The sequence below is a fragment of the Pieris rapae genome, chromosome 1, assembly GCF_905147795.1.
Source record: "Pieris rapae chromosome 1, ilPieRapa1.1, whole genome shotgun sequence".
In the NCBI taxonomy this organism is placed as follows: domain Eukaryota; kingdom Metazoa; phylum Arthropoda; class Insecta; order Lepidoptera; family Pieridae; genus Pieris; species Pieris rapae.
Genome location: NC_059509.1, coordinates 5,941,466 through 5,966,865, shown reverse-complemented (window position 1 = coordinate 5,966,865; position 25,400 = coordinate 5,941,466). Strand labels below are relative to the sequence as shown.

The window sequence follows — 25,400 nt, the reverse complement described above, 5'->3', positions numbered from 1 at the left end:
GTAAGATACTACTGAGATAAGTTAAACTCGAGTTATTTTCCATTATAATGTAACGGCCCTGTTATGAAGTAATCTACTGGTATGTATTGATGTTCAGTTGCAATTCAGCGAATAATGTGCAATTTGTCGATGGTCATTTCACAGTCACGCGATTATATGATTCATTGTTCTCTGTCGAATTCTCTAAAGTATATAAGATAATTATAAATTAAACACAATTTTCATTCAGATATTTTGAATGATGATTCTCTAATTTAAATCATCTGCTAGGAGCACTTAATTTTATTAAAAATAAAGATGCAGGCTGAACTATTCAAATTATAGTTGTAATATACCAAAATACATTTTAATTACTGTTCTTTGATCAGCCCACGTCTTCTCTCAAAGCCGCTCTATATTCATTGTCTCTGGTAACGTGGAGGCATCCAACGCATCCCATAGTCTCCAGCTTACCTACCCGTAATTTAACTTTTAACCTTTACATTTGCCATTTAATCTATGAAAGAAATATTCTCTGTATTAAGCTAAAGATTTTTGTTATGAATTAAGTGCTATCGTTGACACTTTTAAAAAGTTTAGAAAAACATTATTCTTGACAAAATATCACTCTATTCCGACGAACATAATATATAAAGTCTATGCCAAAAACGAATAAGGTATGTCGTAGTGCCTAAGTCATCTCTTTGTGCAGTCTTATATAATATTTATAGTTTCAAATATTAAATAAACAATTTTTTTAAGGGTTTTTGGCTTTAGAGATTCCAATTCCACATTCAGATGTTATTAAACGTCCATTCTCCTTCGTTCCATTCTTAATATAATCTTTAATACAGTTACGCCAGTCAAGTTAACTAGAGCCAAGTCGCTAGGGCTTCTTTATTCTTTTATGTAAAACGACAGCGTCTTATTAAAGCCTTATATCACTTACTCGACAACATATTCATATACATTATTGTATGTATTTGTTTGTAATAATATATTAGAATTATACTTCAACTATTCGGTATTGCAGAAATCCAAAATCTAACGAGACATGTAAAATTTTCTGAAGTAGTGATGCTGGCTAGGATGCAGTATAGGGTGAGGCTTGCGGGGTGTGGGAGAAAGAGGGCAGGGGGTGACGGCAGTGCGGGCGGGAGACGGCCAGGCCGCGGCCCTCATTGATCGGGAGCCGCGCAGCATCCCCGCAGCCCGCATCCTCGACTCGACACAACCACAAATTCCTACACTTTAAATTTGAATTGTTAGAACTCCAACTTTAAGCACCCGATCGTTTCATATTTATACGGGTAAGTAAGCACAGGCTAAACTTCCAAGACTACTCTGGATATAGTTTTTGGGTACTTCTTTAAATTATGAAAGGAGCTACCTACTATCACGAAAATTATTTAGAATTTACATGAAACACAAAGTATTTTAAATTTCGCATTAAACTCCGCTGCATCCAAAGCTCAAAAGCCTGGGACATAAAAATTACAAAGGCTCTAAAATTAGCATAATTAAAATGTTTGGAGAAGCGGTGTCGGTCGTTGCGTCGTGTCGCTGGCTGTTCGGGGCGGGCGGGCGTAGGGGCGGGCGGAGCGACGCTCTTGAATGGGCGGCGGTGCGGCGGCGCAGCGCGGCCTTCCGAGCGCCAGTCCGCACACCGGCGGCTCCGCTGCCCCACGGTCGGCCGCCTGCTCCACACAACAATGCTCAAAACCACAACATAACTGAACAGACCCAGCGGTGACGTTGCCGGCGATGCTCGATAATCGGACGGCACGCGTGGCCGTCGGCGAGCGGTGCTAGATAGAGTTTGATTTATGAAAGCCATAGGAGAATTAACTCTAAGGTGATCGTACTAGCATCGGTATAAAGGCGCGTGTGCGGATGGCGCGGCGAGGCGGCGCGGCAGCGCGACGCGCGGGCTCGCGGCGCTGACATGGCCGGCGGGGCGCGCCGCGCGCTGCCGGCGGCGCCCGGCGCTCTGCTGCTGCTGCTGGCGCTGCTCTGGCCGCTAGGTGAGCTCAACATCACCCATCATGCCATGTACCGTACACCCCGCAAACAGCATCTAGCAACTACCTCTGCACACTTGTATTACTATCTTTAACACTCCTAAACATATACATTTCATTGATTGCGATAAGTAGAGAAATGTTAAAAAACTGACTTTACCAAGATTAAAGTAACTCATCTTCTTAAGGAATACAACAAAGGTAGTATACTTAAATTCATACAATTTTTATACAAATATCATAAATTATATAGTTACAAGCTTTTCAAGGCTAAAATTATACATATATGTCGACTCAGAATGAATGTTATAAAATAATGATAATAAAATACTTACATTGAAAAGCCTCAAATCAATTCATGTCATCTTATTTTCTGTTCAATAATAATGTATACACGCTACTTTGTACCGACCTCTTCTAAAAACTAAAAGATTACATCAGATTTTTTTGCAGTATCTTAGGAAACCCTCTACATAAATCTCCAATATTAAAAAAAAGACTTAAAACCTCGTTCAGCGTATATAGATTTCACAGATATAGACCCAAATGACATAATTGATTGCAAGCGTAACATCTGCAATGCATTACTGTAACTATTTTAATACTGACCATACGTTACATAATTATGTAACAAAAAATTATTAACGTCGTCGTCTTGAAACATTAAACATCTTGAAAAATGCAAATAAAAGGTTATTGAAACCAGTAGCGAATTGATTCTATTATTCTCCAGTGTCATAGTCTTTTCTCATCGTTCGAATGAAAAATAATGGTCTGTATGCTCAAGTCATAGGCGCATTCGATCGTCAGTCACTACTTGTACTTGTAAGACACATGTGTGTCATGTGTCTTATTTAATTTTATTATATCTCTTGCATAATAAAGTTTAAGATACTTGTTTCCTGTCTCCTAGACTCATGTATGAAATATAATAGCTTAATGATATTTAAGGGGTGTTCGGTGGATACCACGAAAAGCGGCTACTGCATCATCTCCTGGACCACTATAACGTGTTGGAGCGACCGGTGGTCAATGAAAGCGATCCTCTCCAACTGTCTTTTGGCCTCACACTCATGCAGATCATTGACGTGGTATGTATTTTAATTAATTCATTTTTACACAGAAAAATATAGGCTATATATATTATTATTATCTAATATTATTTGTTGGTGATGTATTGGATGAAAAGAGAACAATGACAAAGAACTAGTCTAGTGTTAACAGTTTTAGTAGATTTTGTGAAATATTTTTTCTTCAATAGGATTATTCTACAGCGTTTAGGTTATAAATGAATTATCTTCGAAATTATATTGAAGACTCGACCACGGTGCCTTACCTATAATAAGACTTGCCAGAAGTAATTAACTGGGCAAGTGTGTAAGCATTATTAAATCAGTCTATTGTATTTAATTTCAATTTTCCTATAATATTGAAATATAGTCAGAATTAACGTTAGTTTATTGCGTTAAAAACCTCGTAGTCAGTCAACCGACACAAGGTGCAACTACCATTAAAGAATATTATGCTAAGTTTTGCAATAACATTTTGTTTGCAGGATGAAAAAAACCAATTATTAATCACCAACATTTGGCTAAAACTCGTAAGTATTTTTTTTAATAAAAACCATTTAAAAAATCCTAAATTAGATTAAAACGCATATTATTATCCAAGTAAATACATATTAATAAGACGATCCCATTAAATCATTATTACACTTGTATAAATTTACAACGAATATTTGTTATATTCATAAATCTAATAGAATATAAATCATTCATTAAATTATTTCATAATATAGACTATAACATAGGATTTTTCAATAGGAATGGAATGATATGAACGTGAGGTGGAATACTTCTGATTTTGGAGGTGTCAAAGACTTAAGAGTTCCACCACACAGATTATGGAAACCCGACGTCCTTATGTACAATAGGTATGGACCCTGTGCTAAATATATATTTTAAATATGTTTCAAATTGTAGTAATCGCTTACATATTATAATTATGGAAGAAATAAAATACTTTAAGTAATTTCTTCGTCTTTAATGATTAAATAAATGACTGCATTTATTTAGAAAACAAAACAGATACATTTTTATAAAATAAAAAGGAAAAATAACATTGAATAATATACACAAAACGTTTCACTTTAATGTTGCTTTTTGACCACCATATTAGGACTGCTAACGGCCATCACAGTACGTAGGAGTGTACTAAAACATACAAAATTCTAGCAGTTGTGTGTTCACCCACGGCTAGGCAAACAATTTTTGTCTACAAATAATATGCTTAGTAATACAAAGATGAAATTAGTTCCACTTATCATAGAAAATTTATAGGAAGTGAGAGAACGCCATCCTAGGAATAACAACCTACTTTTTATAAGGATAAATCGTACTTGACGTTACCTCCTAGAATCATCGTATTTTCTAAGTATTTACGCAAACCTTGTTTCAAAACAGTGCCGATGAAGGTTTCGACAGCACATATCCGACCAATGTTGTAGTACGAAACAATGGATCATGCCTCTACGTTCCGCCGGGTATTTTTAAGAGTACATGTAAGATTGACATCACCTGGTTTCCTTTTGATGATCAGCGTTGCGAAATGAAGTTCGGGAGCTGGACGTATGATGGTTATCAAGTATGTACATTAAGAAGCCAATTACATATTATGTATATAAAATATGAATCAGAAGTAAAATAATTATCTATTTTAGTTGGATCTACAGTTACAGGACGAGGCGGGTGGTGATATCAGCAGTTTTGTTACAAACGGGGAGTGGGAACTTATAGGTGGGTTAAAACTTAAATTATTATAATTGTCTTAAATAAATAGGGCAACAATTATACGAAATTTAACTACGTTTCTTTCTTTCTCTTGATCACAAAAAACACAGACTAAAATTATTACTTACTCTTTCTTTCATAGAATAAGAATTATACTAAGGCTAATAAATAGTCTACCCAATCACATAACAGATAGCCTAACACTAACCAACATAAATTCTAAATTAAAAAACTACTTTTACATGCATTTGTCGCGCTCCTAAACAAGACTGCTATGTTTACATTAATACAAACCACAGCGGTTTTCTAATGTAACATATTGTAATATACTATATTATTTTGTAAAATAAAGAGAAAAAAAGTTAAAACAGTGTAATAAAACTTATTTTTTATGAATAAGTTTTTTGACCATTAATACAATTACCAGTATGCAGGTACGAGCTTTAGTAATATTAAAATTGTGCAATCATTCTTCATTCTATTAATATTTCTAACAGGGGTACCGGGCAAAAGAAATGAGATCTATTACAACTGCTGTCCGGAACCATACATCGATATAACCTTTGCTGTAGTTATACGGCGGAAAACGCTATACTACTTTTTCAACTTAATCGTTCCGTGCGTGCTAATCGCCTCTATGGCTTTACTGGGCTTCACCTTACCACCTGACTCTGGGGAAAAGCTGTCATTAGGTATGTATGGGGTCCGGTAAATTACTATCATTATACATTATATACGCATATAACGTTTTGATAAAAAATCATTTTATCGAAGAGGTCAAGTAACTCCGAAAAAACTATTTATATACAATTTTTTTACATATATTTAAATTAAGGCTTAAAAGACTTTATGATTATCCAGATTTAAAAAGTAACAAATTTAATAATAACCGTAAATGTTTTTGTTATGATGATTGAGTTTTCATTCTTTTTTATATTCTATCCGCACCGAGAAATTGTGAATGCATTTACTTACTTATCTACACAGGTGTGACAATTCTGTTGTCTCTAACCGTGTTCCTCAACATGGTGGCAGAGACAATGCCAGCCACGTCGGACGCAGTCCCACTTTTGGGCACCTACTTTAACTGCATCATGTTCATGGTGGCTTCTTCTGTGGTCTCTACTATACTTATACTGAACTACCATCACCGGCATGCCGACACGCACGAAATGAGCGATTGGGTTCGTTTCATTAATTTTGTACAAAGGCTAGTGTAAATGTGTCCAAGAAAAAATTTCTAGCGATTCTTTCTTTTATCTACTATTTATATGAATAGTAAATTAATACAGATTTTAGTTATATATATATAGAAAACCCTCTTACTTGTACCTTTTACCATATTATTGTGTTGTTGTAAATTTCACAAAATTTTAATAATTTACATAGCAACGGTAAGGAAGTCATTTTTATAACCAGATTCGCTGCGTGTTCCTGTATTGGCTGCCTTGGATCTTGCGCATGTCTCGGCCCGGATCGGCAACCACGCCGCCACCAGCCCGCGCTCCACCTCCGCCTGACCTGGAACTACGCGAGCGATCCTCTAAATCGCTCCTTGCTAACGTCCTCGACATTGATGACGACTTCCGGCACGCGCATGCGCAGCAGCCGCCCTGCTGCCGATACTACAGGTCCCTCGACGATCTACACGAACACTACTCGCCGTAAATAGCACGGTTTTTAAAACCCCAGCCTCGAACGTTCCGCAGTCACCCGGCCCTAACAGCTACATACATCAGAGATCATTAAAAATATCGTCTTCATTTCTTCTGCTCGGGTCTTGGGTCTTTTCTGTATCATTATCAGCATAAGTCCCGTAGTGCCCTACGTTCCTTCGACCAGTAGTTTTTTTACTCTACTTACCTAACGAGTATCTGTTTTAAAAAGATTGCGTCTTTCAGGAGTGGAGAAGAAAACGGGGCAGGTCTTGCTGCACATAGCTGCTTCGGTGTCGACTATGAGCTCTCCCTCATACTAAAGGAGCTTCGAGTCATCACAGACCAGGTACGTCTAATTTTATATTATTAGGTAACGGTTTGGTCACAATTGATACAGTAATAACCTTATCGATTTGTTCAAGATGCGCAAAGACGACGAGGACGCGGACATTTCGCGCGACTGGAAATTTGCCGCCATGGTCGTGGACAGACTGTGCCTTATTATCTTTACCCTGTTCACAATCATCGCCACGCTAGCCGTGCTGCTGTCCGCACCGCACATCATGGTGTCGTAGCGACCCGCCCGCCTGCGTCTGCGCATGCGTAACGTTCTGTGATACCGCGAATATTTGTTAAGTTGTGATGTGCGAACCGGTGCGGGCGCCGATGCCGCGGCGTAGAAGTTGCCGCCGCCTGCCTTGCCGCCCGCGCCACTTTAGTCATAAGTAACCGCTGACTGCCATCCCTACGCATTAATACTGAAACTGCCTGTTCATTCTCTTCTTCGTTTACCTTCTTCGACGCCTATCCTTATCTTTTTCATATCGAATGGACACCTTATAACCCATCAACTACCTATGTGCATATGTCCTTCCGAGAAATCACCCCAAAAAACGTAATTTCCCCAATCCAAAATCATGAGTGGTTTTCTGACCAATCGACTGATTCGATTATGTGGCAGTTATTATCATATCTGGCGCGAAGCAGCGATCAGGCTTTTAGGATTCCACGCTAGAATAGTCGCCATTACAGGAGATCACAATTTGTGACTGTGATCGTAACGGAAAATTGTAGCACAAAAATGTCTTCCTTCATACCTTTTTACGATCTGTCACGTTAATGTATTACATTGTTAGAGATTCTTCTTGAAACTATGTACAGATTAGTGATCGGGCATACGATATCGGCCCAATTGTTTCTTTCTCGTTCGATTCCGTGAATCGTGATTATGGTCCCTAACTTTATTTTCGGACATATTTGTGTCAGTAGCTAGTATAGAACTTTACAAACAATGTTGTTTCAATTGGTACAGGTTGTGATACGCCTCGTTGTGAACGGGATGATAATATTGTTATAAATAATAAAATATCCAAAGCTATAGCTTATTAAAACGCTCGTTAAAATTGTGTAGTTAATGAAATCATTATTTTATTAAAATCGTACTCGGTCTTTCGAAACAATGTTATACAATTACAATACATGATATCACGTTTGTACCTATGTAAAGTAATTTTTTCGATGCAATCGTAAGTAATGTTAACTTTTTGAAGTTTCAGTCAAAATATTATTATGTAAAGTTATAGCCATTGTTTCCACGACGTCGAATCAAACTCCATTCAAATTCATTCATCATCCAAACGTTGGAATGCAATAATTGAAGTTAACCATACCTTGGGATCATCTTGTGGCGGTGCCTGATAATGGTGAAAAATTACTTCAAAAATCGTTATTACGTGCATATGTTATCCGTTTTCATGTACTCATTCCCTATCCAATTACCCGCCGTCATTCCCTTAAATATTTTGATTCATTAACGTGGAAAACATATGTGTTTTCTGAAAAGGAAAACGTAACGTGTTGACAGGAGCTGCTCGGATACATAATCGTGCGATGTTGTACCCTCGCAGAGCTCCTTCTATGTTTTCCTTGTCTGAAACAAATGCTGCTCAATTCATACCCGTTCCATTGGAAGTTGCGGAGCGAATATGAATAAATGCAGATGTTTTTCATAGTTCACTTGTTATTTTTGTTAACCAATGCGATCATCACAGTTGTGTATCAAACTGTTCGGATCCGCGCATTATTTTGTTTACGAGAAAGCCTTCTTTGATAAAAAATAATGTGCGGTTTCTCGGCGGTATTGGGGCGACGTTCGTCTCCATAAATTGTTCAATTGTTAGGGTTAATACTCTGAATTGCACTTTGTTTATTAAATATAAACGAAATAAATTTAGATTGTTTTATTTATTAATCTTTCTATGCAAAGTTTTTTTTTTTGTTTTCTCTTTTCAACACATTATATTTTTGTAATAGCGGACATAATAGAGAAATTGTAATATAATAAAGAATGCCGAAATGAATAGCCATGACCTATATTCCTTAATCGCTTGGGAGCAGGCTCTGTAGCTGAAGACAATCGATGCGTTCCCTAGGGACAACAGCACATGCGCAGAGGTCCTCTTGGAAACACCAACACAATACTGCAGATACTTTTCCCGATAAAAAATAAAAAAGCATTTTATAAGAGGCTAAGAAAATGATTTACTCTTTCTTGATCGTTTAAGTAGTAAAAAATCTGCATTGCCCATGATTATTATTATGTGTTATTGTTACGTTGTTGTTTTACAATAACATCAGAAAAAAGATTCAGTTCTTCAAAAGTTCAAATCATATCAAGTTTAGCTCAGCTTTAGCTTACGGAACATTATGATTTATGAACAGTTGTAAATTCTTATTAGGAATTTTTTCATATATATTTAATGGAACTTAAAAAGATCATACATACCGTAAACCTGGAATTAAGAAAGTTATAAGGAAGAATAAAATGGTCCCAAAGAGAATACGTAGCGTTGACGCAATAATTACAAAAAAATATATTTATCTGAGATATTAGTTAACAGTACAAAAAAGTATAAAAATAGTATATTTCTATTATTTTATCCCGCTTAGTTACTGAATTAATTTAAAGATTATATAAAATTATATACTACATTTATTGACAGTGAAACAAGAGATAATTTTGAATTATCTACCCAATAGAAAAACACTAAAGACAAGATGATATATTGCTGATTTGTTATAACAAAATGCCACACCATATAATATATCTAGTGGCATTTCTCCTCCTTAAAATTTTTGATTGAAATGAATTAAGACGTGTACAAGTAAATAAACGCGAAGAAACTAAGTTCAGCTAAACTAAGTCAACTTAATAAAGTAAAAAGACAAAGGAAATATGATTATAAGCATGTATAAGTGCAGGTTACTAGAAGATGTTTGTAAGTTGTAATTAACTAGATTCATTCGTTTCAATTAACAGTTGTGGAAATTTAAATGATAGTATGTGTTTATCAGCGTATTAGAAATCATCAGATGATATTTGTTAAGTTATAATTCTGTCTACTTGTCATCATCATATTTTAACAAGCAGCCTCTTTAGGTTAGGAGATGAAGTAAGGTTGTTATACGGCGCAGGGCGTGCGAAGTGCGTGTCGGTAAAAGCGGCGATTCGCGATTCCGGCGTACGGCAGTGGCCGCCGCCCGCCGACATGACGGCTGCCTCGCGCGCCCCGCTACTCGTTCTAGCGTTGCTTACCGCACTATATACAGGTAAATACACACATTTATATCTATACTCATGAATCAATACTTAATAAATATCCAAAAGCCTTTAACGCGTCGAAAACGACGACGACACCCTATAATTAAATCAGCGCGATCGTTTATTAATATGTCAAAATAATTTCAATAAATACATTGGTAATTAGTATGTAATTGATAAATGTAATCTTAATAAAAGAGGTGGAAACAGAATAAGAGAAATTATGATGCTTTCAGTCTAAAATGGAAAGAATAAGTTACAATGTAATTATTTACGTTTCTTCCGATTAATAAATCAGATAAATACATCTTTACACATAACGCAGAATTTATATCTATATAAAAGCTCACATGTTGAGTTCATAGAGTTTATCTTGCGTTTTGCTCATTATTGATCTGCTCCCGTTGCAGCATCAAGAGGAACGAATGTTATGAAATTTTAATACGAATTTATTACAGTACAGGCAAAAACTGGATCTATCCAAAACGCAATCATTAAACAGCTGTCTAGGTAATAAATTAATACAGACGTACGTACATTTATATGTAAATGTTGTTAGGTAAAGCTAAATAAGCAGTGCATAGACAATATTAAACAGGTTAATACACTTACAAAACGTGAATCTATATATTATAATTACTTTAATTTGTGACTATGGATACACCAAAGAGGACATCGTGACAATAATCCAACTGCCCTCTTGATCTTACGCAAAGATAAGTAAAGAATTACACTAAGCCTTCGTGTTATTCTTATTTTGATTGAGGACAAGATCGAATGTTTGGACTAAATATTAATATTTCTTTCGATGATTACTATTTATGAATGTATCAACTGGTGCTGTAGAGCCACGTAAAGAAAAAAAAATTACCCAGACCTATCCTAGTTTAGACTTAATTGGATTCAATTCAATATAGAATGACTAGGTAACCACAAAGTACGTGCTTAGAATAACTGGTATATATATTATAATATATATCATTGAATAATACTGAAATAACGCACTCGCGAGCCCTCTAGCATCGAGTGTCCATGGCGGCGGTATCACTTAACATCAGGTGAGTCTCCTGCCCGTTTGCCCCCTGTTCTATAAAAAAACTGGATTGGACGTTTATATTGAGGTGCAATCATGTTCTTACAATTGTGTTCTGATATATTAGGTATTTTATATGAAATTGGTTTTATATGGGAGGAAAAAAAGTCCACAGGGCTTGATGTGTTTTACATATATACACGTATCTAATCCTTCGAGCCGTTTCTCCAGTATAGTTCGAGTTCTCCTTTTTACTTACAATTTATAAAACATTTTATTTGCCTTAAATTCTTAGGCGGGCACAATATTAGTTTTACTTAATAAGTGAAATGTGAATTTAAGATGAACATAAGTTACTAAGTACAGTAATTTCAATAAAAAAGATTACGCCATGGCATCAAAGTCACCTAAATTATAACTGATTTCTTTGGAAACCTAATACAATCTAAAAATTATGCCGTTGTGTAAAAGTAGTGGCTATATTTATACATATATTCTATGATAATTATTTATACATTCGATAATTATTTACAGGATGGTGTTCGGAAGACGAGGAGCGGTTGGTCCGGGATCTATTCCGTGGCTACAACAAACTGATCCGACCAGTCCAGAATATGACACAAAAAGTAGACGTTCGGTTTGGCCTTGCCTTTGTTCAACTCATCAATGTTGTGAGTAAAAAATAAAAGCTTCCCACGTTGATCCCACGTTATTCAAGTTTTGATGTTTATGCAATTATGACGGAGCTTTAAGCATCAGGTTGTTGAAGCAAACCACTTTTTAGTATTTCTACTTGTACCTACGAGTACCACCTGTGTTGAATTAAATGGGTTATTTGAGATGTTTCTTATAACAATTAAAAAGTGTAATATACAGTTTCTAAGAATAAGATAATTATTTCAGTTATTATAAACTTCGTTTATTTCAAATAAATCATAGTTTTATTAGAAATTTTTAACTACACAACTACTAGAAACATATATTTTATTGGTTAAATTCGCGCGACATGTCGTGATATTACATCAGTCATAGGTATAAAATAAAAAAGATCTTATAGTTTTAATATTTTATTCATATATATACGGTATTGGTTCATTCATAATTATTCTTTTCGTAGAACGAGAAAAACCAGATCATGAAATCGAATGTATGGCTTCGACTTGTTTGGATGGACTACCAATTAATGTGGGATGAGGCTGACTATGGTGGTATCGGGGTACTGCGGCTGCCACCTGACAAAGTGTGGAAACCGGATATTGTGCTGTTTAACAAGTAAAGATTATAATAATATAAATTAATAAACATTACTATTTATATAGATATATTATTTCTCGGATAATGATGGTATACATTTATTTTGATCGACTGCATCTTGATGTATTGTTCCTTGGAACAATGAGTTGAGAATTACAACAGGCTCGAATTAAATGACGTGGAATAAGTAATACCATGATGATCTTATGTTCCAAAATAAACGTATTTTATTCATTTTTTTTACAATTACATTTGTTTTATAGTGCCGACGGTAACTACGAAGTTCGCTACAAATCTAACGTCTTGATTTATCCTAATGGCGAAGTTCTATGGGTTCCACCTGCCATCTATCAGGTGAGTTACAAATCGTAATGCCTGTATAATTTTCAGTATTCTTTATTTGAAATGTGATTATTGAATTCTTCGAATATTTTCTTTCAGAGTTCATGTACCATCGACGTTACATACTTTCCGTTCGACCAACAAACTTGTATTATGAAATTTGGTTCTTGGACATTTAATGGCGATCAAGTATCTTTAGCACTGTATAATAATAAAAACTTTGTCGATTTGTCTGATTACTGGAAATCAGGGACATGGGACATAATAGAAGTGCCCGCCTACTTAAATATTTACGAAGGCAACCATCCGACAGAGACCGACATTACCTTTTACATAATAATAAGAAGGAAGACGCTTTTTTACACAGTCAATTTGATATTGCCAACGGTATTAATTTCATTCCTTTGTGTGCTGGTATTTTATTTGCCCGCTGAAGCTGGAGAGAAGGTTAGTTATTTCTTTTAATGAATTTATCTAAACAAACTTCACCAGGTTATAATTCTAAGGACGACAATACAAAGATTTTTCTTCTGTTTGTTTCTTAAAAGTGTGAATTTTTTAATAATAGCCAAACAAGGATTATAAGTCAATAAGAAATATATATTTGTAATTTATCATATGTGTTGAAGCATTTTCATATTTAAGCTTACGGCTGCATTATACTGCGGTCTGTAAGTGTCGTGGAATTTTGACTGGAATGTTTTAAGAGAAGATATAGACCTAGTTAGCCTTAAATGTGACAGTCAATTGCTGTAGATATCACTATTTTATTTCTAAAAATGGCGTGATATTCAAGTAGATTGGTTCATACTCCACGGTATTTTACTATAATGAAAAGAAATTTTGACGGCTAGTAAACAATGCTATACGATATGATTTTGGTAACAAAACTAGAAAGATTGTACATATAACATAAAGTCTATAGGTTCATGTATTTCTTGATGGAAGTCAATATTGACTAATTTGACTTTCATAAAGCAAATACACCAAATCCACCGTTCCTTAGTGGCGATCACAGCTAATTTTTGACTTACAAAATTCAATTTGGACTTAAAATCCCACTTCAAAAGTACTTTCAAACTTACAGGTTACATTGGGTATAAGCATTCTGCTGTCGCTTGTGGTGTTCCTACTTCTGGTGTCAAAAATTCTACCACCGACGTCTTTAGTGTTACCACTTATTGCAAAGTACCTACTGTTCACATTCATCATGAATACTGTCAGTATTTTAGTCACAGTAATTATTATTAATTGGAATTTCCGAGGGCCGAGGACGCACAGGTAAACTTTTATGAATCATCATACTACTTAATATGACATAAGCAGGACTAAAATCAAATTATTAAATTTTTCGTTCATTAATAAATTAAATTTTAGGTTACTTTATCCAATAAATAAATATATATAATAAGTTTTAAAATATATAATAAGTATAAATAAATAAGTTTACCAAATCTACAGTTTAGAAACAAAAAATTGTATTATTATATGTATTATTTCCCTACTTCCAATCAATGAACCAATGAATCAATTGAAGGTGTCAATTTGAAATTTTGTATCTAAGATGAACAATTCCAGAAATTAAGTAATTGGAACATCGGTTGTTTCTTGTTAGTTTTATAAAAGACTCAGGCTATGGCTACGACTGTGGATAAGACAAATATTTCTAAATTTCGCCAAAATTTAAAGCAATACATCAATCTTGCAAATTAATCTTTGGCCTTGCAGAATGCCGCTATGGATTCGGAGCGTTTTTCTTAACTATTTACCAACGTTGTTAATAATGCGTCGTCCTCGTAAGACTCGTCTTCGGTGGATGATGGAAATGCCAGGAATGGGTGCACCACCCCATGCTGCCGCTCCTCATGACTTGCCTAAACACATTAGGTAATAAATTCGGAAGGATATATTGACGTTTGCTTCTCACCAGAATCATTTGGGTGAATTGCTAAAAATTGTCGCTAAGGCAAAAAAAAACAACAAAGTTACTTCAAGTGCCCACTTCACAAGTGCTAGTTCAAGAGACCCTGCATTCCTGTTTTTTTTTTCATTTTAATTTACGTGCCACACCCACAATGTTATCGAACTTGATTATTTATTTCCGTTTTTATAAAATCAACAATTTACGCATTGAACAGAGCTATACTGCGAAAATAATATTTTCATATATATATTTAGTACTACGAGTATGATCATTTAGGCAATTATAACTGGTTGGTGATTTGCAGTGCTATCGGGGCTAAACAAAGCAAAATGGAAGCCATGGAACTCTCCGACTTGCATCATCCCAATTGCAAGATCAGTCGAGCAGCTGGTGGAGGAGAAGTCGGTGCTTTGGGAGGCCTAGGAGCACTTGGTGGCCTCGGACTAGGAGAAAGAAGAGAATCCGAAAGCTCTGATTCGCTACTATTGTCTCCCGAAGCTGCAAAGGCCACTGAAGCAGTGGAATTCATTGCAGAACATCTACGCAATGAAGATCTTTATATTCAGGTAATCAATCATTTAAGGGTTATTTTAAAGTAACCCTTTCCTCTATAATATATAAGTGACAATAATGAAATATGTTTTAATTAAAAGATTTTCCAAAACCGTTATAGCTCTGAAGGCTCGCACTTAAGAAGGTCTTATGAAGCTATAAAAATACATTCTTACATTCTTACTAATATGAATAGATAATTAACATTGAAGTAAATCATTGGAAAGTCATGATTAGACGTTTTTCTTGGTTTTATCCAAGCAAATTATTATTTTAATTTTTAATTATTCCCACGTTTTAGAAGTAAATTACTTATCAATTTAATTTGCATTACAGACCCGCGAAGACTGGAAGTATGTCGCAATGGTGATTGATAGGCTTCAGCTCTACATATTTTTCTTAGTAACCACAGCTGGTACTGTCGGCATTCTTATGGATGCGCCACATATCTTCGAGTACGTTGATCAAGATCGCATTATTGAAATTTACAGAGGAAAATAAATCATATGCTTCCACTATCACATGAATTAATCCTTTTAAATTGTTATTTTTGATAATTTAAGCAAATTTAGAGAGCTTTAAATTTTAATTTCGTATCGCTAAAAACTAAAATATTAATACAACAGTATTAGGTAGCCAAAGATTATGTAATGTGAAATAATGTAGGCACCTTCTAAATAATAGAATTAGAGCTTTACAGTATCTTTAAAATATTATTTGTTATTTCTTATATCTTTTAGTAGCTGTTTATAAAATGTATGACCATTACATAACGCATAAGTCGGAAAATTGTTTCAGATATTAATTCTCGGACACAAACAAAATTATAAACCGCTTTATAATAATAGTTAAGATATACATATTAATCAGTTAATTGTTGTAGTAAGTTATATTCAGTATTATATATTTATTAGCAAGTAGGGTTTCTCTAAATACCACATCCTAGTTATTTACATAGGCATAAATCGCTACTAATTGTACCTATAAGTATAGGTTTAGTACTTATAAAAGTTTATTATATAATAACCTACACAAGTAGATTTAAACGTAACAGATAGAATTATAAAAGGCTGTGTTCGTTTTATTAAAAATCAAAATATGAAATAAATTGACAACTTTGTGTAAATTTTTATATTGTCTAGAATATTATAAAGAAATACAAGTATTATATTCTTACTGGTGTGGTGGCGATTTTTACATTTAGAAGACTGTTAAAACCAGAAATTCTATTATCATTTTCGGTTTTTAAAATTGGGGCGCTGATTGAAAAACGGTTGAAATAGAGTCAGTTGTAAATAGTTTTTTTTAATCAACATGTTGAAAATCGCTACCACTTATGTTTAAATAGATATAATAATTACTCAAAAAGGTACGATCAGACAACTAGTCATTGCTGCAAATGTGCAAAATTTACATAAATTTCAGTATTTAATAATTAAATAGATGTAAGAATATGTCGTAAAGTGTGCTTTTTTATGTAGACATGTTACTTTAAGAACTAACTTGTTGTATAGTGCATAAGTTCATTTAATTGTCTTCCTTGTAGAAATTCTAATGTATTTATCTGATTTTCGGTAACTTTGTCCTAGTCTTTAGGTATATCTTTAAGAATCTGGCTTTACTTGCCTAATAGAGTTTGCCTGTGTCCTATGTTATTATGGAATACCATCACGTGACCCAGTCTAGAATCCAAACTAGTCCAAAATATACAATTGCATACATTACGTAGGTTTTTGACTAGCCAATTGGCAATTAAAATAAATGATTAAATTATGTATTTTTTTATTTAACATAGATATCAGTCACAATACATCGTACATCATACACAGACATCAGGGCAATACAGAGAACAATAAAAAGATACCTATAATAATATATTATAGTTTAATTTTATTATTATTTAATACTTTCAAAAATTAAATGGTAAGAATGTGAAAGTACCAAATAAGAAATTTTTATGACTTCCTTGAAAAATATTTAAGAATCATATAAAAAGACCAGTGCAATAAATGCAAAAAACTTGTGTGGCTGGATATTTAAAATAAACAAACCATATTTAGCAAAACATACTTTATTTGATCTACACAATACCTAGATCCAGAGTGTATTGAATAAATTATCCTTAACACACATTTTGTTTGGCCAATAAGTGTCGGCGACACTGATTCATCACCGACTTTTGCTTTAAAGAAACTTAACAATAAAATTAAGAAACTGGTGATACTTGACAACAGTTTTCTGACGGCAGCCTCATACTGAAGGTGTTTAAAAAGAGGATGCAGATTTAGTTACTTTGAAAATCACATCATATTATACTAGAAAAAAAAAAGAAGAAATAAAAACAATGTGCATTTTTCTTTAGTTATTTATAAACATATATATAATAACTCTTAAATTCAAACTTCTATTAAGTCCTTATATATAAAAATGTGTGTAATATTTCCATCTCGTTATTTCCATATTCTTTATAAAAAAAAGTGTCTTAACATTATACAATTCAATCATCATCTTCTTCATAATTAGGTGAAGTAGGTGTATAAGTAGGGGACGTAGGAGAAGTTGGAGAGTAAGTTGATGGTCCACCGGAAGCAGGAGAGTAGGCCGGAGATGATGGCGAATAATTATTTGAGGCTGGCGTGAATGTTGGCGATGTTGGGGAATATTTAGAGGAGGATGGTGAATATCCAGGAGATGAATAGTTTGGTGAAGACGGTGAGTAATTTGGTGAGGATGGTGAATAATTTGAGCTTCCGGAATGTTGCGGGGACGAAGGAGAGTACGCCGGGCTAGGTGAATATTGTGGGCTGGTCGGAGAGTACTGAAGACTGTTCGGCGAATATCTAGGACTACCTCCCGATACGGATGGCGATGTCGGAGAATACTTTGGAGACTCCGAAAAATATTTGGGTGATGAAGGTGAGTAATTGCGTGATGTCGGTGAATAGTTGTTAGGTGAGGTCGGAGAATAAGAATGATTTGTGGGTGAATAGGCTGGCGATGTGGGCGTGTAATTTGGTGATGACGAGGAGTAACTGTGTGCCCCGGAATTGTACACTGGACTATTCGGAGAGTATCTGGGTGAAGTCGGCGAGTAGCCCGGAGAAGTCGGCGAGTAAGCGGGACTCGGCGAATAAGACGGACTCGTCGGAGAATAGGTTGAGCTTGTTGGTGAGTAGCTCGGTGAAGTTGGCGAGTAACTAGGAGAAGTTGGGGAATATGCCGGGCTAGTCGGCGAGTAACTCGGGGACGTAGGCGAGTAGCTCGGCGAAGTAGGTGAATATGATGGGGATGTAGGCGAATAGCCAGGGGAGGTTGGTGAATAGCTTGGAGAAGTTGGGGTGTAAATAGGTGATGTTGGGGAATAGTTAGGTGAGGTTGGAGAGTAGGACGGGCTTGTAGGTGAGTAGTGTGGGGAAGTTGGGATGAGACTGGGGGAGGGAGCAGCATAAACAGGACTTGTGGGAGAGTACGAAGGAGAAACGCCGGCTGGCGAAGCGTAAGGTGACAACGGGGCTCCAGGAGAACCAGGAGAGCCGGGCTGTGGCGACCAAGCGCTGCTATACGAAGGTGACATTCCCGAAGCGTCAGATGCACCTGATGGTGAGAATGATGGACCCGGAGTCATACTGCTACCCACTGAAACAATACACCATAGTATTTGAGAGACTATTATGGTATTGTATTGAAAATTGTGAAAGAGAAGCATTAGCATAAATAACACACAAAAGCAAAAAAATATTAATAAATTAATCTCACAGCTAAACTTGTAATAGTATAATTTTTTTACTAAACTTACCCGGTCCAGGAGACCAAACACTGCTACCATAGCCAGGAGTATTCTGGTTCGACCATGGAGTCATAAGCGGAGTCATGGATGGTGTGCCGACTCCGAAGTACATTCCGCCACCTACTCCTAGGCCTACGCCCAAACCACCCATTTCCATACCGTGCTTACATTTCTCAGCATCCAGTAGTAAATCAAAACATCCTGAAAATTATAACAATATTTATTAATTATTATGTTGATGATTAATAAAATCATAATTATCGAATAATATTATTTTGTTTCAACTTTATTGCGGGCACACTGATGCTATAATACATATTTCATTTAATTACTCTAGCTGGTTTGAATTTCTAATTTGGTTTAAAGATACTTTATTTCTGAAAGAATTACATTCACTTAGCGAGAAAATTTAGAGTAGCTTAGTTTTGTACATAGTGTTATGAAACTATTTGAAAATAAGCTATATAACATTAAAATATTAGTTTCTAATAATATGTTTACAAAAGTGCAGGTAGATCACATTGATGTTAATAAATGCATTATGTGACTATTGAATAGTAGTAATTGTTTAGATGTTCGATCAAAAAATATTTCAGCTAACACATGTTGCCCAAAATGTGTGATAAATAAATGTAGTTACTTAATTTGACACTAACCTGTTCCCATTCTAGGGAGTTGTCCCATGATAATATTCTCAGACACGCCTCTCATAGGGTCTACTTCAGCGTGGCTTGCCGCGTCGAGCAATACGTCTACAGTTTCTTCGAAGGAGCATCTCATCAACGCGCCAGTATCTTGCCTGTTAATGCCGTGACGAGTAATGGCCATAAGGTGACCTTTAGCAGTCATTACGTCACAAAGCAAAGCCAAGTGGCGGTAGTTTACATATAGACCATAGAACTGCAATACAGCATTCATTTCTTTCTCAACGGATTTTCGAACCGCCTCGATACCTAAAACTTGGAATATCTCACAGATATCGTTACTGAAGGTTCTTATCGGGTCTACATCTCGCTCGGAAAGTACTTTCATCAAAGATGTTCCATCCGTTTCCAACAGCCACTCTGCAATTGCTTTGAATTCTCCCTGTTCCGTAATGACTATACGTTTCTTAGCTTCAGTTTGTGGCAAATGCATGTACACTTTTGCTATTGCTTCAATGCCTTGTAAAGTCATGTCAGACAACATATTTGCTTCAATACATCTCAGGAACATATCATCTTCCATCTTATCAACAGTTTCCTCGTCATTGTCTTGGAATTTACTCTCTTCATTGTTCATAATTCTTATACGAAGAACAAGTTTTTCGGCATTATCGTCATTAAATATACAGTTGAGATCATCTCCGAAGCCCGCGTTGATTTTTTCTGCAATTTGTTCCATAGTAAGTTTCTTGTCGGTCATTCTCTTACGGTCCAACTCAATACGCAACAGCCATGGAGATATTTTAGTAGGATCAAAGTCAGGCATTTCATAGTAAACATTGACAAACTCTTGATCTTCACCGATAACAGTATTCTGTGGGTCGGGATCGTAGTATATAGCAGTGTTTGCGGTTACTTTGCGTAAAGTTGTGTGTTCCAAACGACACAAGACGTTTTTAGCTTTTTCTGCATCTCGAGCGGCTCCACCAGTTAGAAATACTGTGAGAGAGGGAGCTTTAGGCTTCTTGGATATATTAATAATTTCCTTCAAACGAGGCACACCGAGAGTTACGTTTTTGGAGGAGACTCCAGCAAAGTGGAAGGTGTTCAATGTCATCTGTGTAGCAGGTTCTCCCAGAGATTGGGCAGCTAGGGCTCCTACCATTTCACCTGGGTTTGCTTGAGCTTGTTGGAAACGAGTTTCGATTTCTCCTATTAACCACTCGAAAGCTTCCGTTGAGAGCCGATAATCTTCTGATACAAGCTTAGCGCACAAAGTTGACCTCACAAGGCATTGAAAGAGTAAGGTCGCATTTTCATTGGCTTGTTTCGAAAGGCGATCCTCTCCAGCCACAATCACACATTTCTTTAATAAATCCCTAACAGATTGAATAACTTTTATTGGACTTAAATCAGTAGTCGATCTCTTATTAATATGGAAAATTTTTTGCACATTCCAAATCATTCTCTTGAAGTTACAGGGTAACACAACTTTTGATTCTCCACTTGGGAAAATTTCTCTCAACACCGATCTGTCCTTTCCTAGTTGATCCCACTCGCTTTCTAAATCTCCAATAACATATCCTGATTCTGTGAGTTCTTTAATGATATCCTCATTGAAGATTCTCTTCAAGTATCTTTCATTTGTGGGATCAAACTTAAACTTCTTTTCAAAAGCTTTATTTGATAGCTTAATTGTTGGTAGGTTTTGGAACTCGACAGTTTCTCCAGCTAAACCATCTTCCCCATAACGTAACTGGATAAGTTGACCGACAGAGTTTCGAACAGTGCCATCATAATTAACCATAACAGACTCCATAGCCTTTATGAGACGTCGTTGAATGTATCCAGTTTCAGCAGTTTTTACAGCAGTATCAATGAGACCCTCACGACCTCCCATAGCGTGAAAGTAAAACTCCGAAGGTGTCAAACCAGCAAGATAAGAATTTTCTACAAAGCCCCTAGATTCGGGACCATAATCATCTTTGATGAAATGGGGCAATGTCCTTTTACGGAAACCGAATGGAATACGTTTACCTTCCACGTTCTGTTGACCCACACAAGCGATAACCTGAGAGATGTTAATGTTAGACCCTTTTGAACCAGAGACCACCATAGCTTTGAGATTGTTGTATTCAGTTAGAGATTTTTTAGCTGAACCTCCAGTTTTGTCACGAGCGTCATTCAATATACGATTTACTTGATTTTCGAAGGTTTGCCTCAGAGTATTACCAGGAGTCGGCTCCAATTCCATATTGTGGGCTTTCTGTATCACCTCTATTACATCATCTTTGGCTTTCACAATAGTATTTTTAATTTCTTGGTAGGTTTGCGGATCAGCAATAGTATCTCCAATACCAATTGAGTGACCTTCTAGAAGGAGCCAGTTGTTGATTACCGTTTGAATATTACCATAAAACCGTCCTGCCGTTTCGTGTCCTAATTCCAACATACAAATATGCAGAAGTGATCCAGCAGAGGCACCAAGTGATTTTTTACATAATATACCCATTAATAGTTCTCCATGGTCCACAATGACTTTTGTGTCTCCCGGTGATATCCATTTATAGGGGCCATCATCTTCTTCATCTGGATGTGTAGAATGTGTTCTTATCATATTCACATTACCAGGAATGATCAGGGTAAATATTTGTTTGCCAGTCCAGAGTGGTGTTGGCTTCAGGATGCAAGGTTGGGGAATTTTGCCATCCCATGTAGGCAAAAACATAAGAAGATTCATTACCTGTTCTTTTGTCAGAAACACATCTCGTTTAGTCATTTTTCTAACAGCTGTGAGTGTGTCCTGTACAATACCCATGACAGGTTTATTTGCTTGAGGAGTGATAATCTGTCTGGGAGTAATATGAATGTTTTCAACTTCAGCCCGTGTCTCCATTGACTGCGGTACATGCAAATTCATTTCATCACCATCAAAATCGGCGTTGTATGGCGAAGTACAGCTCAAATTCATACGGAATGTTGACCATGGTAAGACCTTAACTCTGTGACCCATCATACTCATTTTGTGAAGTGTCGGCTGCCTATTAAATATAACCAGATCGTCGTCACGCAAATGACGTTCAACTTTATAACCATATTGTAGATGAAGATCAGAAGGTTTGGGGTGGAATCTCAAATCAATACGTTCTCCATTGTCACGAACTATATATTTGGCACCAGGATATTGCGCATTTCCTCTCCTCACTAATTCCTGCATCCTATCAATGTTAAATGGTGTCACTAGTTCCGGGAATGTCAAATTTTGAGCTATAGACCTTGGAACCCCTACTTGGTCAATACGAAGATTGGGATCTGGTGTAATGACAGTTCTGGCTGAAAAATCAACACGCTTCCCCATAAGATTTCCTCTTATTCTTCCCTCTTTTCCTTTCAGACGAGCTTTAATGGCTTTAAGTGGCTTTCCAGATTTCTGCATAGCTCTGCAAACAATAATAACTATTATTAAAATATATATATATCTCTCAATATGTTAATGAAAAAATACCAAAAACTTTCATATATTAATGTCCTCCAGACAAAGTATGTTCTTTAAAGTTAAGTAGTTTGTTATGCAGAGTTAAATAAATAAATATTTGTTTATAATTTGTATAAGTAGTATATATACTTCTTACACATTAACTAACTAATGATCTTAGCACCAAGAGACTGCCACTTCAAGATGACAGAAAACTATTCAAGTAATTTTAATCACAACAAATAGGCCCCAGAACTTACTTTGGCATACCAGGCATATCATTATCTACAAATGTGGCAACATGGAACTGTAACATTCTAATATTGTCGGCTAAAACATGAGCGGCAGCACCAGTTTGTTCATTCCTCATCAGTTCATTATTTGCTTTTATAATATCAGCCAGTTTATGGGTCAAATCATCTTGATTTTTGGCAGACCCAAACATGACAACCGCAGGTCTAACAGACAATGGTGGTACAGGTAAAACTGTTACTATCATCCAATCAGGTCTAGCAAACTTTGGGTCCATACCCAATATGAAGGACTCTTCATCTGTAAAAAAAAATAAAGAAAAATTGTAAATTTATAAATATGCATTATTAAGTTATATTTATATTATTTGTTAATTCTCGTTGCCTTTCCATTTTGTTTATCTTAATAAAATTGGTTTTTCTAATTACTATATTACTTAAATATTAAATTAATACATTCCATAATAATTATTTATTTATATTTAATGTATAAATTAAAAAAAAAATCAGTGGCACTACAACCTCTAAGGTCTTGGCGTCAGATTTCTGAATCTGTTTCAAAAAGTTGACACACATAGTTGACTTTTTGGGTCTAAGACATGTCAGGTTCCCCACCATGTTTTCATTCACCGTTCCAACAAATGTAAAATGCGCACATAGAAATAAAGTCCATTAGTGCATAGCCGGGGATCAAACCTATGACCTCAAGTATGAGGGTTGCACGCTGAAGCCACTAGGCTAACACTGCTCATATTTAATGTATATAATAAAAAATACATACACTAATAGTTACTTAGTTAATTCTAGTTATACTATTAAAATGAGATACTTATAATATAGACCATAAATTTATTACAATGAACTGTAAGTAGAGCCACTGGTACTCACCTGTTATTTGTTTCAATATTTCCCAGACCCGTTCTGCAGTTATAATTATTTTTTTCTCTTGAGTATCTTCATTTGCATGTTTCCATTCAGCTGTGAGATCTAGACCTTGTCGTCTAATTGAAGGCTGATAGTGACCACAACCACCATGACCAGAGCCTTTTTTACCCTCTTCACCTTCTTTACCAATATCCATATCTTCACCACCCTCACAAATATTTTTGCCTTTACATAAGTCATAAACATAAGTCAATCGTTTACGTGGTTGCCCTTTAGATTTCATTACTACTTCTTTTATTTTGGGATTTGTCTGAAATGTCCAAATGAGATATTATTTATTTTATACTTAATATAAATTAGGCGGACAACAGCTACTCTAATCTACAGATAAGCAATCTCTTGTTAACAAACAACTTATTTGGTATAGTCAACTATATAAAATAATAAATAAAGTAAAAATATCTCTCACCGGACTGACAAGAAGTTTGGAACAATAAAAACAGACACATCTCAAGATTTTTATAGTTTTTGTTATGAATCCTATGTGGAATACTGGCTTAGCCAAATCTATGTGCCCAAAATGACCAGGACACTCAGTCATATTTCCCGCACAAGTCTGACATCTAGATGTTCTATCGATCACCCCTTGTCGTGGGTCCATAAGACCTCCAAGCTTTGGTCGTCCACCCTCCATTGTTTCTGGGAAGCGTATGCCCCCTTCCGTGACAGACATACGACGCTGGAAATATAGGAAATTTACATTCACATTCATTCATCACTATACAGAATTTGCATTCAACTGATAATACTAAATCATAAATAAAATACGCTGTGTTACACTAACTGCGTGACTAGATTATGGTGCAATAAGAAAAACGACACATGAGGAAAGATTTTACGAAAAGATATTACATAATCCTAATTCTAAACCTATAGTTTTTAGTTTTCAAACTTACAATTTCATCTGGGGATAATATACCAAACTGCACTCTTTTTACTTGGCGCACAGGCGCCTTCGAATCAGTCGTAGTCGCCATTTTGGCGACAACTAAATAAACATAGACGATAGACGATAGTATCGTATAATATAGAACAAGACCATAAAGTATAGATAGTGCAGAGTACACTATATAAAAATAAAGCAAAAAATTGATATAATCTACTAAAAACAATAAGTATAGTATTTACTACTTACTCTTAAAAAT

General features: G+C 35.6%; 3 protein-coding genes across 4 annotated transcripts; 2 read left to right on the top strand and 1 right to left on the bottom strand.

The window, feature by feature from the left end:
* The first annotated feature begins 1,924 nt into the window (after window positions 1–1,924).
* LOC111004069 (neuronal acetylcholine receptor subunit alpha-7) lies at window positions 1,925–8,676 on the top strand. Of its 2 annotated transcripts, none has more exons than XM_022274903.2 (11): window positions 1,925–2,003; window positions 2,952–3,091; window positions 3,556–3,600; window positions 3,824–3,933; window positions 4,463–4,643; window positions 4,720–4,795; window positions 5,287–5,481; window positions 5,777–5,973; window positions 6,209–6,420; window positions 6,691–6,793; window positions 6,870–8,676. In XM_022274903.2, exons 1-11 carry the CDS (start codon window positions 1,925–1,927, stop codon window positions 7,020–7,022), a joined length of 1,491 nt encoding a protein of 496 aa, XP_022130595.1. In that variant the 3' UTR covers window positions 7,023–8,676. The 2 variants fall into 2 exon arrangements, with proteins under 2 accessions (XP_022130595.1, XP_022130594.1); XM_022274902.2 differs by having other exon boundaries at window positions 6,209–6,453.
* A 1,271-nt stretch (window positions 8,677–9,947) lies between these two features.
* LOC111004068 (acetylcholine receptor subunit beta-like 1) lies at window positions 9,948–17,028 on the top strand. The gene is made up of 9 exons (XM_022274901.2): window positions 9,948–10,056; window positions 11,616–11,752; window positions 12,199–12,353; window positions 12,599–12,689; window positions 12,777–13,124; window positions 13,765–13,958; window positions 14,406–14,564; window positions 14,906–15,167; window positions 15,490–17,028. The coding sequence occupies exons 1-9, from the start codon at window positions 9,996–9,998 to the stop codon at window positions 15,652–15,654; spliced, it is 1,572 nt and encodes a 523-aa protein (XP_022130593.1). The 5' UTR covers window positions 9,948–9,995; the 3' UTR covers window positions 15,655–17,028.
* Window positions 17,029–17,208: 180 nt separating this feature from the next.
* LOC111004072 (DNA-directed RNA polymerase II subunit RPB1) lies at window positions 17,209–25,252 on the bottom strand. Its single transcript, XM_022274906.2, has 7 exons — window positions 25,152–25,252; window positions 24,665–24,934; window positions 24,199–24,505; window positions 23,320–23,611; window positions 19,597–23,024; window positions 18,950–19,141; window positions 17,209–18,789 (listed from the first exon to the last, which is right to left on the bottom strand). Exons 1-7 carry the CDS (start codon window positions 25,230–25,232, stop codon window positions 17,651–17,653), a joined length of 5,709 nt encoding a protein of 1,902 aa, XP_022130598.1. The 5' UTR covers window positions 25,233–25,252; the 3' UTR covers window positions 17,209–17,650.
* Window positions 25,253–25,400: the final 148 nt, after the last annotated feature.

Coding starts and splice junctions, on each gene's coding strand:
- LOC111004072 (XM_022274906.2), bottom strand. CDS start 25,232: ATGGCGACTACGACTGATTCGAAGGCGCCTGTGCGCCAAGTAAAAAGA. Junction 24,935..25,151: donor TATTATCCCCAGATGAAATT/GTAAGTTTGAAA, acceptor CTATATTTCCAG/CGTCGTATGTCTGTCACGGA. Junction 24,506..24,664: donor CCAAACTTCTTGTCAGTCCG/GTGAGAGATATT, acceptor TGGACATTTCAG/ACAAATCCCAAAATAAAAGA.
- LOC111004069 (XM_022274902.2), top strand. CDS start 1,925: ATGGCCGGCGGGGCGCGCCGCGCGCTGCCGGCGGCGCCCGGCGCTCTG. Junction 3,601..3,823: donor CCAACATTTGGCTAAAACTC/GTAAGTATTTTT, acceptor ATTTTTCAATAG/GAATGGAATGATATGAACGT. Junction 5,482..5,776: donor TGGGGAAAAGCTGTCATTAG/GTATGTATGGGG, acceptor TTATCTACACAG/GTGTGACAATTCTGTTGTCT.
- LOC111004068 (XM_022274901.2), top strand. CDS start 9,996: ATGACGGCTGCCTCGCGCGCCCCGCTACTCGTTCTAGCGTTGCTTACC. Junction 12,690..12,776: donor TTCCACCTGCCATCTATCAG/GTGAGTTACAAA, acceptor ATTTTCTTTCAG/AGTTCATGTACCATCGACGT. Junction 13,125..13,764: donor CCGCTGAAGCTGGAGAGAAG/GTTAGTTATTTC, acceptor TCAAACTTACAG/GTTACATTGGGTATAAGCAT.